General features: G+C 39.4%; 1 protein-coding gene across 1 annotated transcript in view; it reads right to left on the reverse strand.

Annotated features, from left to right (window-relative positions):
- The window catches only part of UBE2U (ubiquitin conjugating enzyme E2 U), a 77,895-nt gene extending 68,982 nt beyond the window's left edge, over positions 1-8,913 (reverse strand). Inside the window, exons 1-4 of the mRNA XM_052637919.1 lie at positions 8,848-8,913; positions 7,449-7,530; positions 6,089-6,181; positions 799-896 (exon numbers count right to left, since the gene is read on the reverse strand). Coding sequence (XP_052493879.1) covers positions 799-896; positions 6,089-6,181; positions 7,449-7,530; positions 8,848-8,913 — 339 coding nt within the window. The remainder of the gene's footprint in view (positions 1-798; positions 897-6,088; positions 6,182-7,448; positions 7,531-8,847) is intronic.
- Between the last annotated feature and the right edge of the window lie 10,017 nt (positions 8,914-18,930).

Genomic DNA, 18,930 nt, shown 5'->3' on the forward strand with positions numbered 1-18,930 from the left:
AAATACCATAGATTTAGGATGCAAAAGATATATTCTATAAACAGGGTTCTACTGAGTAGAGGAGGAAATTCCTGGCTTAATTGTTCACTGGGTTTGATATGAAAGCTTATCAAAGCAGGTCTCTAGTACTGTCATAAATAAAGGGTAAAGCTGACTATTTTACATTATAGTCACTTGTTCACCTCTCTGAGGAAGGCAAAGTTCATGAATGAAGAAAGATCTAAAAGGCCTGTTCAGCATTACAAAGTGACGTTAGGAGCCAAAAGCAAGCCTAAGAGTATCTTTCCAGAATTGAAACCATCCGAACAATTCTTTTCTTCTTTTATAAAATACATATTGTTTGGTTGGAAAGGGCATAAGCTATCAATTTCACTCTTAAAATAATAGTTTTTATAGTTCAAGTTCCATTTTATAGTGTTGATGTAGAAATATTATTGAGTCATATAAGCTTACTCAAATCCTTTAAATATTTAAATATACATTGTATATTTTATTCCTTTTACTTTGAATAATTGGGTAATTAAATGTATTAAAGACAGCATTGGGCTTCCCTGGTGGCTCAGCGGTAAAGAATCCACCTGCCAATGCAGGAGACACAGGTTTGATCCCTCCGTCGGGAATATCTCCTGGAGAAGGAAATGGCAACCCACTCCAGTATTCTTGCCTGGGAGATCCCATGGACAGAGGAGCCTGCCAGGCAACAGTCCATGGGTCCATGGGGGCGCAAAAGAGTCTGCTACAGCTGGGCAACTAAACAACAACAACAAAGACAGCATTTTATTATTAATTTGTTCTTACCTGGAGGGTAAGTAAGATGCTGCTCAATGTATAGCTTCTATTCCATTTACGAGGGCTGTCCAAAAAATCTATACAGGGCTTGCCAGAATGTGGGTCTACTGTATTCAAATAACACATTAATATTTATACATAAAATTATCATTTAAAACTTATGAAGATCAACATATCATAGGCTAAGTTAGAAAGCAAGTGACAAACTTTGCAATGAATGTGACAGTTTATATAGACCAGTTGTTAGAGCATGGACTTTGGTGTCAGATACACATAAATTTGACGGTTGACTCCTCCACTTATCAGCAATGGACACTGAGCAATGAACTACCTCTCTAGGTCTCATTTGCCTAGTATGTGAAATGGGGAATATGATTGAAGTACCTACTTTCACTGAAATGAGTTTAAAAAACAAAGTCCTTAATAGAGTACCTGGCATAGAGTGGATCCTCAAAAAATCATAGTGATCATTATTAAAAATACTTTTATTAATGTATAAACAATTTTTATAAAAAAATAAGAAAAATTATTTATATCCAATGGAAAGATCTTGCAATCTTTAAGAAAGATCTGGGAAGAAAATGTTGAAAAGGTGAAAAGAAGGGTCTTCGGTTTGGGACATTGTGTTTTGAAACTACAATAATAGTTAACAGTGCAATGGACAAAAGATGTGAGTGAACAACGTGATAAAAAAAAGTATTTAGAAAAAAATTCTAGTTGGTATTAAAACTGTGGTAAGTGAAAACTGAAATTATGACTCAGTGGTAAAAATGATCAAGAAATGATATGAGAAGTTTCAATTCTGGTTTCCTTGGTGTGTATGCCCAGCAGTGGGATTGCTGGGTCATAAGGCAATCTATTCCCAGTAAACAAGCAAAGCTAGTGGAGATGATGGAATTCCAGTTGAGCTGTTTCAAATCCTGAAAGATGATGCTGTGAAAGTGCTGCACTCAATATGCCAGCAAGTTTGGAAAACTCAGCAGTGGCCACAGGACTGGAAAACGTCAGTTTTCGTTCCAATTCCAAAGAAAGGCAATGCCAAAGAATGCTCAAGCTACTGCACAATTGCACTCATCTCACATGCTAGTAAAGTAATGCTCAAAATTCTCCAAGCCAGACTTCAGCAATACGTGAGCCGTGAACTCCCTGATGTTCAAGCTGGTTTTAGAAAAGGCAGAGGAACCAGAGATCAAATTGCCAACATCCGCTGGATCATGGAAAAAGCAAGAGAGTTCCAGAAAAACATCTATTTCTGCTTTATTGACTATGCCAAAGCCTTTGACTGTGTGGATCACAATAAACTGTAGAAAATTCTGAAAGAGATTGGAATACCAGACCACCTCACCTGGCTCTTGAGAAATCTGTATGCAGGTCAGGAAGCAACAGTTAGAACTGGACATGGAACAACAGACTGGTTCCAAATAGGAAAAGGAGTACATCAAGGCTGTATATTGTCACCCTGCTTATTTAACTTATATGCAGAGTACATCATGAGAAACGCTGGACTGGAAGAAATACAAGCTGGAATCAAGATTGCTGGGAGAAATATCAGTAACCTCAGATATGCAGATGACACCACCCTTATGGCAAAAAGTGAAGAGGAGCTAAAAAGCCTCTTGACAAAAATGAAAGAGGAGATTGAAAAAGTTGGCTTCAAGCTCAACATTCAGAAAACGAAGATCATGGCATCTGGTCCCATCACTTCATGACAAGTAGATGGGGAAACAGTAGAAACAGTGTCAGACTTTGTTTTGGGGGGCTCCAAAATCACTGCAGATGGTGACTGCAGCCATGAAATTAAAAGATGCTTACTCCTTGGAAGAAAAGTTATGACCAACTTAGATAGTATATTCAAAAGCAGAGACATTACTTTGCCGACTAAGGTCCGCCTAGTCAAGGCTATGGTCTTTCCTGTGGTCATGCATGGCTGTGAGAGTTGGACTGTAAAGAAGGCTGAGCGCTGAAGAATTGATGCGTTTGAACTGTGGTGTTGAAGAAGACTCTTGAGAGTCCCTTGGACTGCAAGGAGATCCAACCAGTCCATTCTAAAGGAGATCAACCCTGGGATTTCTTTGGAAGGAATGATGCTAAAGCTGAAGCTCCAGTACTTTGGCCACCTCATGAGAAGAGTTGACTCAGTGGAAAAGAGTCTGATGCTGGGAGGGATTGGGGGCAGGAGGAGAAGGGGACGACCGAGGATGAGATGGCTGGATGGGATCACAGACTCGATGGACGTGAGTCTGAGTGAACTCCGGGAAACGGTGATGGACAGGGAGGCCTGGCGTGCTGCAATTCATGGGGTCGCAAAGAGTCGGACATGACTGAGTGACTGAACTGATGATGGCAACGACAATCAGAAATGTTTGACTGAAAAAAATCTGTTACAAATCCCTATTGAGTTGTTACCAATGTCCATATCAAGAAAAGTCCCTTTAACCTATGTTCCTGACATTTCCTAGAGATAAAGTTAAAGAATGAGAAATGGAGAGAGATTCTAAATGTGATGTCAGATTTGAGGATGCTCTCTAGCTTACATTAGATGGCTGGCAAGGACCCAGAGGGATGGTACGGGGAGGGAGGAGGGAGGGGGGTTCAGGATGGGGAACACGTGTATACCTGTGGCAGATTCGTGTTGATTGATGTGTGGAAAAACCAATACAATATTGTAAAGTAATTAACCTCCAATTAAAATAAATAAATTTATATGTATATAAAAGAAAAGTTTCAAGAACGTTACTCATAGTCCTCCAGTGTCTGTTCTTCTTTTCCTCCATTTCTTCTCTCAAACATGATGCCTGCCTCCTCCCCATCCCCCTGTGTGGTTTTAGATGAATACATAGTTGCCCACATTTTCCCAGCCTTTCCTCTAACAAGATGTGGCCTGTGACTAAGTCTTAATGGTGGGATATCAGCAGAATTAAAGTGTGTACCTTTTGGATCATATTTTCTTAATAAGGATGCTGTTCTGCCTTTTCTTTTTCTCTCCACTTCCCACTGGCTGGAAATAGTGACAGAATAAATGTCGTAGGTCCAGAAATGGAACCCACAAGTTGAGGATGGTAAAACCTTCCTGCCAGCTTTGTTCTGTTATATGTACATTGGAAAGTCATTTGAAAAGGTTAGCCTATGTCATAATACAGTCAATTAACTAAATTATTAATAGTATTTGGGAAAAACACACACACTTTGTGTGTGTGTAGTTACTGTGTTTTTAAAATTAAATTACATTTTATTCTTCAAAGTATTTTTCATTTAATAGTAAATTGTCAACATATCTTGGACAAGTTTATTCAAAAAAATATTTGAACACCAACTCTATGCCAGGGAGTGAAGATGCTGGGGAGGTAACAATGACCAAAGAGTAAAGTCTTCATATATTTTTCTTACTATGTTTAAAAGCAATGTACATAGCTATAATACATTTTACTTAAAAATTCCTATATTTATAGACATTGTAGCTATTTATGGACATTTCCCTTTTATGTATATCCAATACTGTTCCTGGAAATAAATCTTTATTAATTAAATATGAATAAGAATATTAAACATATTCTTTATATAGAACCCTAAAGTTTCCACCCCAAAACTATTAGAATAAATGAATTTAGCAAGGCTGAAGGAAAAAAAATTAATATACAAAAATCTATTGTATTTCTATACATTAATGATGAAACAGTCAATCCTAAAGGAAATCAACCCTGAAAAGTCAATGGAAGGACTAATGCTAAAGCTGAAGTGCCAACACTTTGATAACCTGATACAAAGAGCCAGTTCACTGAAAAAGATCTTGATGCTGGGAAAGATTGAGGGCAGGAGAAGTGGGTGGCAGAGTTTGACACGGTTGGATGGCATCATCAACTCAATGAATATGAGTTTGAGCAAACTCCAGGAGATAGTGAAAGATAGGGAAGCCTGGTATGCTAAAGTCCAAGGGGTTGCAAAGAGTCAGACACAACTTAGCAACTGAACAACAATGATGAAATATCATAAAGAGAAAGTAAAAAAAAAAAAAAAATTCCCATTTAAAATAGCATATAAAACCCTAGAAGTAAATTTATCCAAGGAGGTGAAAGACCAATGCCCTGAAAACTATAAAACATTGATGAAGGAAACTGAAGATGATTCAAAGAAATGGAACAATATTCCATATTCTTGGATTGGAAGAATTAATATTGCTAAAATGGCCATACTATTCAAAGCAATCAACAGATTTGATGCAATCCCTAACAAAATATCCTGAATATTTTTCACAGAACTAGAACAAATAATCCTAAAATTCATATGGAGCCACACAGAAATCTTGAGAAAAAAGAATGAAGCTAGAGGTATATATAGCCCTCTGAGAGTTTAGACTATGCTACAAAACTGCAGTTATCAAAACAACATGGTATTGCCATAAAAACAGACACATATATCGATGGAACAGAACAGACAGCCGAGAAATAAGCCCATGCACTTGTGGTCAATTCAACTACAACAAAGGAGGCAAGAATATACCATGGAGAAAAGACAGTTTCTTCAACAAGTGGTGATGGGAAAACTGGATACCCATATCAATAAGCCAAAATAATGAGATTAGAACATTCCCTCACACGATATACAAATTAAATTCAAACCGGTTTAGAGACCTAAATGTAAAACCAGAAACCATAAAACTCCTAGAAGAAAACATACATGGAATACTCTTTGACATAAATTATAGCAATATTTTCTTGGCTCAGTCTCCCAAGGCAAGCAAAAATAAACAAATGGGACCCAATTAACCTTAAAAGCTTTGCATAGCAAAGGAAACCACTGACAAAATGAAAAGACAACCTATAGAATTGGAGAAAATATTTGCAAATGATGTTACCGACAAGGGGTTAATATCTAAAATATACAAACAGTTCCCACAATTCAATATTAAACCCCCAAATCAATCAAAAGTGGGCAGAAGACCTGAAAAGACATCTTTCCAAAGGTGACATACAAATATCATTCATGTTCAAAATTATATTTTGAAGAATGTTTAACACTGCAGAAATAAATGTATTGTATCATTTTAAATAAAAATATATACATCTTTGTGTAATAACTATGGAGATAAAATACATACATGGAAGAAAGGAAATAAATCTCATTAAATGTTGAGAATAGTATCTCTCTGAGTTAGGATTCAGATGATAATTTTTCCTGCTTTTTAATATTTTCCCCAATAAGTATGTTTAGTTTATAATGTTAAAAATAAACATTATTAATGTCAATGAAAATAACATTAATATGGACAGAATTTATGATAATAATTTTATTTGTTCCTTACCATTTGGATGAAAAGGAATTGTTCTGAATTTCACAACTGGAGGGACAAAATTATACTCTGATGTAAAATTTATTCTCAGTTGGAAGAATGCTCCTGTGATATAGAAATAAACATTTTTAATAAAGTGTCACATTAATGATTAACTGTAACCTAATATTGATGTTTATGCCTACAGTTTATCCTCCCCAGTGTCCCTAGAGTTTTACTATATTAATAAGTAAATTGGATTAGAGGATGCCCAGACACCTCTAGATGGTATAATAGACTCCTCACAATCTAACCCAGTGTTTTCAGCCACATTCTCACCAGTCCTTTTCATCCACTAACTCTGTCCCTCTAATACTAGCCTCTTCACTGGGTTTCTCATATTTACTCTCTGCTCCAGAATCCTCTCTCTTCAGCTCTCGCTAGGCTATTTAGCCTACTTGCACTTCCTTCTGATTCTGCTGCTGCTGCTAAGTCACTCAGTCGTGTCTGACTCTGTGTGACCCCAGAGATGGCAGCCCACCAGGCTCCCCGTCCCTGGGATTCTCTAGGCAAGAACACTGGAGTGGGTTGCCATTTCCTTCTCCAATGTGTGAAAGTGAAGTCGCTCAGTTGAGTCCCACTCTTTGTGATCCCCTGGACTGCAGCCTACCAGGCTCCTCCGTCCATGGGATTTTCAAGGCAAGAGTACTGGAGTGGGGTGCCATTGTCTTCTCCGCCTTCTGATTCTAAACCTGGTGAATTCTCAGACGTTCTTCATGACCCAATTCAAGTGTCACTTCCTTGGGAAGCTGTTCCTGACTCTCCAAAGCAAAATTAACTAATCACTGCCTCCTAAGTATTCCATTCAAAATTCATAACAGGACATGTTACATTTTATTGTAATTATCCACTTACATGCTTTTCTCCCCTATCTCACTAAGCAAATGTATCTTGTTAACCTGCAACTCTAGGAGGGCATGGTCATTAAAGTTTATGGTTGCCTAGTCTTCTTGAGAACTTGACTTATGGACATCTGTGGGAAAATCATAGAGAAAAAAAAAAAGAGACATAATTGTGGGAGTTTTCTGTCAGGCATTTTGTTGGTTATTCTCTGAATTCATGGAAGACTATTAGATGATATTCTCAGTTGGTATGTTTTCCTATGTCTGCTTCTTAAAAACATGATAACATTAAGACTGGGCATAAAGAAATATTCAAACCTAAAATATCCATCCATGTTGACAAATGGCAAAAAATTAAGCCATACAATGAAAAAATTAACATGTGAAAACTTTAGGAATTCTAGAAAATTTATACAGTGCAACCTTAAAGAAATTAGGCTAATAATATAAAGGCTTTTATAAAAAAGTAAATTGGTTTCCCAAACACAAACCATGCCAAATGGTATTCTGTAGACCTTCAATGTCAACATCCCATTGCATCATATCTTCACTTATAGGAAAGGCAGTAATACCCTAAACATCAAGAAAAATTAAAGCAGAAAAAAAGATTAAATATTTATTGCAGTTTGGGAAGTCAGATATTAGGTTACAATGAATTCCAAAAGCTCTAAATTTTCTTTTATTGATAAAAATGTTTGACTTGAGAAGGCATTATATACTGTCTTATTACACAGAAGCTAAGGTAGATTCCAGAAAATACATGCAATAGTAAATTTTAAGTAAATCATTAGTATGAAAATCACAAATGGGACAGGAAGGTCAAGAATGGAATATGTGACTTATGTAATTCTATAGACAATTTAAGATTCAAATTCAAAAAGAAAGGAATAGTTGGAAAGCATGTATTTCCTCATAGCTTTAAAAAAAAAAAACCTACAGATGCTATACTAGGCATGAAGTAAGAAATTTTCATTAAGAAAAACACAACTCTAAAATTATGCTCATATGTAAAAATAAAATTTTCCTACACTTGAGGCATTATTCCAATGCAGGGACAAGAAAGTATTACTGTGCAAAACAATGAAGACCTAGCACAAACCAAAAATAATAATAAATAAAATTTTAAAAATAAAATTATAAGGGAAAGACACTTATGTGTTATATGTCACAGCAATTGGCAAAAAGTGCACTAGACAGGAAGAAAAAGAACTCAAGACTTAAGAGCAAGGGATTTGGGAGTCAAAAAACCCTGTGATGGAATCCCGAGCCCAGATATTTACTGAAAGCTTTCTGAGGCTTAGGTTTGTGGTAGGTAAAACAAAACACTACCCACTTTACAATATTGTGTTGATAATTGAGGGAATTCCCAGGTGGTATCGAGTAAAGAATCCACTTGCCAACGCAGCAGACCTTGGGTTTCATCCCTGGGTGGGAAAGACCCCCTGGAGAAGGAAATGGCAACCCTTTCCAGTATTCTTGCCTGGAAAAATCTCATGGACAGAGAAGCCTGGTGGGCTGCAGTGCATGGGGTTGCAAAGAGTCGGACACAACTTAGCCACTGAACATGCAGGCACAATTGATAATTAGTGAATGCAACCCTGCATTCACTAACTAAATAACTAATGGTTATTTACTACCTGATAGACTGTTACATTCAGGGATTAAAGTCCATAAATTACTCAGCACAGTGTGTTCAATACTGTTAACTATTATTATGAAATACTAATAATTATTATGAAACAGATTATTATACTGAAATAGGTTCATTAAACAAGTCTGTAGTGCAAATTAGATTTAACTCAATTATGCTTTGTGGAATAAACACAGATTAAACTGCTTTTAAAAACTCGTACCCCAATGAAACACAACCTCCACGTCTCCAATACTCACCTCATAATTGTTGTTCTTCAACTCTTGGAATTCTCTTTTTAGCAAGATGTAAGCTCTGCTGTACATGATAAGGCAAAAAATCCTCTGATCCTGTCCCCTCACTACTACGGTTCGCTCTGAGGCAAGTGTCTGAGGTTATGGGTCACTCTCCTATACCTAGCTAACTGACATAAATACTTGCTTTCTCGAGCTTCAGAATGCTGTATATATACTCCCAAGAGAGGTGGACCTAAGTTGGGCACGTAGCAGCGACTTTCTTTTCTCCTCTGACTCTTCTAAAGGAGGACTTCAGAAGGAAGACTGGAGCACTTTCTCCACTGCGGTGTGTCCTTGCGGCGCCAGCCCACAGCCCAGCCTGAAGATAAACGTGGATGAAACCCTGAGACCACTCGTGCCGCTTGTGCGTGAAGTGGGCGTAAGAAGCGTAAGTTCAGGGTGTTCTTAACCAGTCACCGTCTCCGCTTCACAGGTGTAACTAACTGGGTGCCGGTTGGGCAAGAAGACGCAAATCGGTTGCCAAGCAACAAGACTAAACGGCACTGTAGAGGAGGTGGGCACTTGGCCACTCCTCATCCAATCAGCGTTGTGGGGTGGCCTCTGGAAACCTCCACAGCCAATCGTCCAAAAGGTTCAGTTTGAAAGGCCAATGAGAACCGTTGTTAAGGCCCCCTCTGTCCCCGCGCCCCGTGAGACTGCTAAATCCATCCATTGTGTTGGGGTAGGGGGAAAAGTCAGAGGGTCTAGCGTTTAAGTCAGAGAAGACTTCACTAGAAGTCCTCCGAAATCATCTTTTCTTTTTCTTTGAATATTATACTGGTCTGCTCTTGTTTATAATAACATACGGCACTTGTGGCTCAGCTGGTAAAGAATTCACCTGCAGTTAGGGAGACCTGGGTTCGATCCCTGGGTTGGGAAGATACCCTGGAGAAGGGAGAGACTACCTACTCCAGTATTCTGGCCTGGAGAATTCAATAGACTGTATAGTCCATGGGGTCACAAAGAGTTGGACACGACTCTGCGACTTTCACTTTCATATGGCACTTCAGCGGTCATGGTATCTTCGCATACATTATTATGTCATCAAATTCTTCAGTTACTCTGGAAGAATGTTATGCAACATGAACTACTTAAAAATTCTCATCTCTTGCTGAGTTTTGCCACTTTCTGTTCCTTCTGTCTAGATATTTACCACGTTCAGATTTACCTTTGCCTACGATTCTTTATGAAATCATACAAGACAACTCCTTTCTTGCGATCCTAGAGGACCCTATATTTACCTCCCTGTTAGCATTTATTGGACTTCCTCGGTGGCTCAACGAGTTAAAAAAAAAAATCCACTTGCAATGCAGGGGCTGCAGGAGACATGGGTTTGATTGTTGGGTTCAGAAGATCCCCTGCAGGAGGGCATGGAAATCCACTGGAGTATTCTTGCCTGGAAAATCCCGTGGACAGAGGAGCCTGTTGGGCTACAGTCCATAGCGTCACAGAGTTGGACAAGTCTGAAGAGAATTTAGCAGGCAGGCATAGCATTTATCAGGCTGTATCACAATTGCCCATTGCTTTCTTTAGCCAGCTGTGAGCCTCTTAAAGGTGCTAATTTGCCCATGTCAACTACAGAAGCTGGCATCTTTTCTCAGAGTACTTTTTCTTACTGTTTACTGATTTTGTGGAAAACAGGACATCAGTTTAATTAGTTCATTCATTTCACAGATATTTATTTCACACTTCTCATGTGCTGTGCAACAGTTCACATGAAGTGACTACCTTTTCGGCTCCAGTATTCAATAAATAGATATACAAAACAGAAACAAGTGTACAAAGCAAAAATCATAATTTCAGATCACACCTTGGGCTTCCCTGTTGGCTCAGAGGTTAAAGCATCTGCCTGCAATGCAGGAGACCTGGGTTCGATCCCTGGGTCGGGAAGATCCCCTGGAGAAGGAAATGGCAACCCACTCCAGTACTCTTGCCTGGAGAATCCCATGGACAGAGGAGCTTGGTAGGCTACAGTCCACGGGGTCGCAAAGAGTCGGACACGACTGAGCGACTTCACTTTTATGTTCATACTATAGACAATAAAACAGTAATGTAATAAACAGCAGCTAAGGGTTCCAACCTCGATAGCATATTCAAAAGCACAGACATTACTTTGCCAACAAAAGTCCGTCTAGTCAAGGCTATGGTTTTTCCTGTGGTCATGTATGGATGTGAGAGTTGGACTGTGAAGAAAGCTGAGTGCCAAAGAATTGATGCTTTTGAACTGTGGTGTTGGAGAAGACTCTTGAGAGTCCCTTGGACTGCAAGGAGATCCAACCAGTCCATTCTGAAGGAGATCAACCCTGGGATTTCTTTGGAAGGAATAATGCTAAAGCGGAAACTCCAGTACTTTGGATACCTCATGCGAAGAGTTGACTCATTGGAAAAGACTCTGATGCTGGAAGAGATTGGGGGCAGGAGGAGAAGGGGACGACAAAGGATGAGATGGCTGGATGGCATCACGGACTCGATGGACGTGAGTCTGAGTAAACTCTGGGAGTTGGTGATGGACAGGGAGGCCTGGCGTTCTGCAATTCATGGGGTCGCAAAAACTCGGACACGACTGAGCGACTGAACTGAGCTGAAGGGTTAGAAATGGTCAGGGAAGTCCTCCGTCAGGAGTGGGCAGTGAAATGATACATGATAGGTTGGACGAGAAGGAGCCAGTTATTTGAAATACTGAGGGCAAAGAGTTCAAGGAACAGGAAAAGAAAACAGTTCTCAGTCAGGAAAAAGCTTGGCTTCAAATGGGAACTGGCAGGGCCTGAGAGAATGTGGTGGAGATGTGATTAGGTTGGAGCTCTACGTGTAGGGAAGTTTGGGTTTTATTTGAATAGCAGTGGGAATCATTGAATGCCTTTAGGGATGAGAGTGTTATTCTCTACATTTACAAAATTACTCCAACTTCTTTGTGGAGAATGGATTGTAGAGGAGACCACTTAGCAGACTCCCACAGTCATTTTCATGTCCAGGTAGGGTAGTTGAGAAATTTCCAATAATATCTTCACTTTACTAACATTTAGCACAATGAAATGATTTGATTTTGTTTTAAAAAACTGAATATTAAGGAATTTTTCCTATGAAAACATCAACTAGGACCTGAGATTGAATTTTGGTGGTGCTCTCCTTAAAGCCTGACAGATTTTCCCTTGCATTTATGGAACACTGGCAACATATGGTGGGAGCAAATAAAGATCTGCTTCCATGAAAAAGGAGTGGGAACCAATTAGGGAATTTTAATGGTTTCCTCGATGATACTACAGTCTTTCATTCTGCTTTAACAGGAGAAATCTGTGATAGTAAATGCAGACTCTGTGTGTAAAATTTTGTTCTAGGAGAAATTCAGTTCAGTTCAGTGGCTCAGTCCTGTCTGACTCTTTGCAGCCCCATGGACTGCAGCACACCAGGCCTCCTTGTTCATCACCAACTCTTAGAATTTACTCAGACTCATGTCCATTGAGTAAGTGATGCCGTCCAACCATCTCATCCTCTATCGTCCCCTTCTCCTCTCACCTTCAATCTTTCCCAGCATCAGGGTCTTTTCAAATAAGTCAGTTCTTCGCATCCAGTGGCCAAAATATTGGAGTTTCAGCTTCAGCATCAGTCCTTCCAATGAATATTCAGGACTGATTTCCTTTAGGATGGACTGGTTAGATCTCCTTGCTGTCCAAAGGACTCTCAAGAGAGTCTTTTCCAACACCACAGTCAAAAGCATCAATTCTTCAGCACTCAGCTTTCTTTACAGTCCAACTCTCACATCCATCAGTTCAGTTCAGTCGCTCAGTCATGTCCGACTCTTTGTGACCCCGTGAATTGCAGCATGCCAGGCCTCCCTGTCCATCACCAACTCCCAGAATTCACCCAAACTCATGTGCATTGAGTCGGAACACATCCATACATGACTACTAAAAACCATAGCTTGTTGGCAAAGTAATGTCTCTGCTTTTTAATATACTATCTAGGTTGGCCATAACTTTTCTTCCAAAGAGCAAGCGCCCTTTAATTTCATGGGTGCAGTCACCATCTGCAGTGATTTTGGAGCCCCCAAAAATAAAGTAGGTCACTGTTTCCACTGTTTCCCCATCTATTTCCCATGAAGTGATGGGACCAGATGCCATGATCTTCGTTTTCTGAATGTTGAGTTTTAAGCAACTTTTTCACTCTCCTCTTTCACTTTCATCAAGAGGCTTTTTAGTTCTTCATTTTCTACTGTAAGTGTGGTGTCATCTGCATATCTGAGGTTATTGATATTTCTCCCTGCAATCTTGATTCCAGCTTGTGGTCTTCCAGTTCACCATTTCTCATGATGTACTCTGCATATAAGTTAAATAAGCAGAGTGGCAATATACAACCTTGTCTTACTTCTTTCCCTATTTGGAACCAGTCTGTTGTTTCATGTCCAGTTCTAACTGCTGCTTCTTGATCTGCATACAGATTTCTCAAGAGGCCGATCAGGTGGTCTGGTATTCTCATCTCTTGAAGAATTTTCCAGTTTGTTGTAATCCACACAGTCAAGGGCTTTGATGTAGTCAACAAAGCAGAAATAGATGTTTTTCTGGAACTCTCTTGCTTTTTCAATGATTCAATGGATGTTGGCAATTTGATCTCTGGTTCCTCTGCCTTTTCTAAATCCAGCTTGAACATCTGGATTGAATATCAAGATTCAGTGAATGTTCAACATCCAGCTTGAACATCTGGATGTTCATGGTTCACGAACTGTTGAAGCCTGGCTTGGAGAATTTTAAGAATTACTTTGCTGGCATGTGAGATGAGTGCAATTGTGCAGTAGCTTGAGCATTCTTTGGCATTGCCTTTCTTTGGGATTGGAGTGAAAACTGACCTTTTCCAGTCCTGTGGCCACTGCTGAGTTTTCCAAATTAGCTGGCATACTGAGTGCAGCACTTTCACAGCATCATTTTTTAGGATTTGAAATAGCTCAACTGGAATTCCATCACCTCCACTAGCTTTGTTCAAAGTGATGCTTCATAAGACTCACTTGACTTCACATTGACTTCACATTGACTTCTGGCTCTGGGTGAGTGATCACACCATTGTGATTATTTGGTTCATGAAGATCCTTTTTGTATAATTCTTCTGTGTATTCTTGCTACCTCTTCTTGATATCTTCTGCTTCTGTTAGGTCCATACCATTTCTGTCCTTTATTGAGCCCATCTTTGCATGAAATGTTCCCTTGGTATCTCTCATTTTCTTGAAGAGATCTCCAGTCTCTCCCATTCTATTGTTTTCCTCTATTTCTTTGCACTGATCACTGAAGAAGGCTTTCTTATCTCTCCTTGCTATTCTTTGGAACTCTGCACTCAAATGGGTATATCTTTCCTTTTCTCCTTTGCCTTTCACTTCTCATCTTTTCATAGCTATTTATAAGGCCTCCTCAGACAACCATTTTTCCTTTTTGCATTTCTTTTTCTTTTGCATTTTCTTTTTTACATTTTTCTTTTTCTGTACATCCCCCAAAAGGTCTGTACACTGCCTCCTGTACAATGTCATGAATCTCCATCCATAGTTCTTCAGGCACTCTATCAGATCTAATCCCTTGAATCTATTTCTCACTTCCATTGTAGAATCATAAGGGATTTGATTTAGGTCATACATGAATGGTCTAGTGGTTTTCCCTACTTTCTTCAATTTAAGTCTGAATTTGGCAATAAGGAGTTCATGATCTGAGCCACAGTCAGCTCCTGGTCTTATTTTTGCAGACTCTGTAGGGCTTCTCCATCTTTGGCTGCAAAGAATATAATCAATCTGATTTCAGTATTGACCATCCGGTGATATATATGTGTAGAATCTCCTCTGGTGTTGTTGAAAGAGGGTAATTGCTATGACCAGTGCATTCTCTTAGCAAAACTGTTAGCTTTTGCCCTGCTTCATTCTGTACTCCAAGGCCAAATTTGCCTGTTACTCCAGGTATTTCTTGACTTCCTACTTTGCATTCCAGTCCCCTGTCATGAAAATGACAACTTTTTTGGGTGTTAGTTCTAGAAGGTTTTGTAGGTCTTCATAGAACCATTCAACTTCAGCTTCTTCAGCGTTACTGGTCGGGGCATAGACTTGGATTACTGCGATATTGAATGGTTTGCCTTGGAAACCAACAGAGAACATTGTCATTTTTGAGATTGCATCCAAATACTGCATTTCAGACTCTTTTGTTAACTATGATGGCTACTCCATTTCTTCTAAGAGATTCTTGCTCACAGTAGTAGATATAATGATCCTCTGAGTTAAATTCACCCATTTCAGTCCATTTTAGTTTCCTGATTCCTAAAATGTCGATGTTCACTCTTACCATCTCCTGTTTGACCACTGCCAATTTGTCTTGATTCATGGACCTGACATTCCAGGTTCCTATGCAATATTGCTCTTTATAACATTGGACTTTACTTCTGTCACCAGTCACACCCACAACTGGGCGGTGTTTTTGCTTGGGCTCTGTCTCTTCAGTCTTTCTGGAGTGATATCTCCACTGATATTCAGTAGCATATTGGGCATCTACTGACCTGGGAAGTTCATCTTTCAGTGTCCTATCTTTTCACCTTTTCATACTGTTCATGAAAGTTCTCAAGGAAAGAATACTGAAGTGGTTTGCCATTCCCTTCTCCAGTGGACCATGTTTTGTCCACCAGGAGAAATTATGATAAAGTAGAAGATAAAATTAAAACATTCTCTGTTCTGAATTTTTAGACATTGATATTTATATCATACTTTAGTCTTGTGAGAATCAAATTTAGTATATTCTCATGCGCTAAGTTGCTTCAGTAGTGTCAGACTCTTTGAGACCCTATAGACTGTAGCCTTCCAGACTCCTCTGTCCATGGGGATTCTCCAGGCAAGAATACTGGAGTGAGTTGCATGCCCTCTTCCAGGGGATCTTACGACCCAATGATCAAACTCACATCTCCTGCATTGCAGAAGGATTCTTTACCATTGAACCTCCGGGAAGCCCCCATATATTCTCATACCTCAAATCTATTGCTATCCTTGCCCTCTCCTTGGGACCTCAGACTAGTGTCCCCAGCTGCCTAGTTCTCACCAAGATGTCCCAAAGACATTTCAAAGTCAAAATGTCCAAAAATAAATTCATTACCTTCCATTCTCTTAACCAGCCTTCTGTTCCATTTGTTTTACCCAGTTTTCTAGCTGGAAACTTGAAGTTTGCTCTGACTCTGCTTCCTCTTCATGACTCTAATTCAATCACTTACTAAAACCAGCTGCTTTTCTAGCTTCTTCTCAAACATATCACCAGTTCCTGAGCTCACAGCCTTGCCATCGGTTGCCAAAGCACAGAACATCTTTATACTGCATTCTTTGTCTCCAGACCTGCCTTTTATAAAACTTGACAGTAATTTATTTAAGCTTACATGTAATTATGTAATTCTCTGCTTAAAATACTTCAAGAATCCCTTATATCACTCTAGTTGATTCTGCCTCCATCTACAGAGTTTTTATGTGGATCAGCTTCTTGGGGTGTGGGTAGAGTGGCTGAAATTGTGGACAATGTGTCTGTGTATCTATGTGCATAAATCTGTGCATATAGACTTTTGTTAGAACAGGGACCATGGAATTCATTAATTTAATAATAGCTTCCTGTGATGTAAAAAACATAAGAAACCATACCCTATAGTACAAAGAATTGAAAAGAGAAATGTTGAAGTGCATTTCTTATGGTAGGCAGAATTCTAAGATAACCTCCAGATCGCCACCCCCTGCATAATCCTCAGGACTGTGAATATGATGCGTTTTTCTTCTATGATTAAGCTGAATTTTGTGGCATAGTTGACTTTATTTATTTATTTATTTATTTTTCATAGTTGACTTTAAGAAAGGCAGATTATCCTTGGAGAGACTGACCTAATTTGGTGAGCCCTTAAATGGGACTGGGCTCTTCCCAAAGTCGTTGAAAGCATGAGAGGGACTCCATGTGAGAGAGATCCTCAGCTGACTCTTTTGAAAATGGAAGGTGCCATATGGCCAGAAATGTGGGCAGCTTCTAGGACCTGAGAGTGGCTGCTGGCTGATAGCTAGTGAGAGAATCAGGGCCTCAGTCCTACAACCATAAGCAACTCAACTGTGGGAAAAACACACAAGCGTGGCTGAAGACCTGAACTTCAAATCAGAACACAATCAATACTCATTAGACCCTAAGCAGACAATTCAGTCATGCTGTACCCAGATTTGACCAAAAGGGCTATAGGCTAATAAATGAGGATTGTTTTAAGATATTAAGTCTGTGGGCTTCCCAGGAGGCACTAGTGGTAAAGAACTCACCTGCCAGTGCATGAGATGCATAAGACATGGATTTATTCCCTGGGTCAAGACAATCCTCTAGAATTGGAAAAGGCAACCCACTCAAGTATTCTTGCCTGGAAAATTCTATGGACAGAGGAGCCTGGCAGGCTACAGTTCATGGGGCTGCAAAGAGTTGGACACGACTGAGCAACTGAACACACATTAAGTCTGTAGTCTTCGTTTTGGAGCAACAGCTAACTTATACAGCTTATTACCCAAAATGCATCACTATTGACCAAAATGAGTTATAAGGCAAAAGATCAGTCACTTATTGAACTAAGTTTATCTGATTTAGTGTGAAAAAAAACTAACTGATAGACATTAACATATGGCTTTAGACAATGTTAGGGGATAACATGGGTATGGCACCCTGAAAAATGAAGTGAACCATGCCTCATGCACAAGTTTTCATAATCCTAGGTGAGCAAGGCAACTGAGAGTCTATTTTATTAAACATTTGTTGAGTTACTGAGGCCATCTCCAGCTTTAACAACCAAGAATTCCCCTCCTCCCTTTTAAAAAACAATTCTTTCCCTAAGGAGTGGAACAGATGTTTTCATTTTACTTAAACAAAAAGACTGTTTTCCTCATCCACCAGGAATATGTACCAGTACAAAGTGTTAACCTCATTTGGATTTGAACCCCCATCCTCAAGAGCAAAAGAAGGCTGAGGATCGCCAAATGTCAGCTCAGCTGTGAGAAGTGTTTTAAATCATATTTTGACGTACGTTACGCTGTTAACTAGAAAATGAAGTGCAGCACACATGCTTCTAGTAACTCTGGTTTCAAATCATATGATCCCTTCTTTGTCTTGAAGACCTTTTGATGTGTGTTCCCAATATTGAGTTTCTCTGCTTTTAATAATCTTATATTCCTTCCTCAATATAAATGTCATGAAAAATACTGAATGCTAATCTTCAAAGATCAAACAGGAAGAAAGAGGTAGGCAGCATAGCTCAGTGACTTGAATTCCTGAAATTTCTCATTTAAACATTTTTATTTTAGCTTATAAAAGTCTAGGCTCAAAGAAATGCTTGATTTTCCTTTGTAAAGGTGAAGTTGCAGGCACTCCCAAATTTCAGAATTCTGTTAACTGTAAAATAATTAGGTCTCTCCTTGTCAAGAACCTGAGATGCAGGGATCTATTGATCTCTATATCTGTGTCTACCTAACAGAAGGGGACTCAGAATCAGTATATGCTGACCCTTATGTCATCTTCTTTGCTTTGGCTAGGGTGACTGAAAGTCCAGCTTTGCCTGGGTCTGGGGGAGTTCCTGGGAAAAGGGACTTTCAAAGAGCTAAAACTGTCATAATCACTGGTAAGCTGGCACCATTGGTAATCCTATCTTGGGCATCAAGAACCTTTGCAGGGTGGGAGTTTGTATAGACTGTTCCTTTTTGGAGGTTGGTGTTTAAAGGTTGGTGTCAGTTTGTTTTTCATGCAGGCTGGTGCCCAAACCTTGTAATCAAAGTTCTGAAACATTTTAACTGACCAAGACCTTAAAGAGCCTTCCCTGGACAGGCCTCCCTCCATATCCTCCATTTTTGTGGTGGTTTAGTTGCTAAGTCCTGTCTGACTTTTTGTGAACCCATGGACTGTAGCCTGCCAACCTCCTCTGTCCATGGGATTCTCCAGGCAAGAATACTGAAGTGGGTTGCCGTTTCCTTCTCCAATATCCTGTTTTACCTCCTCTCAGGAGTACCTAGATGATAGTATTTGATGCAAATTTCGTGAGTTGTTT

Source organism: Budorcas taxicolor, chromosome 3 (genome assembly GCF_023091745.1).
Source record: "Budorcas taxicolor isolate Tak-1 chromosome 3, Takin1.1, whole genome shotgun sequence".
Lineage (NCBI taxonomy): Eukaryota > Metazoa > Chordata > Mammalia > Artiodactyla > Bovidae > Budorcas > Budorcas taxicolor.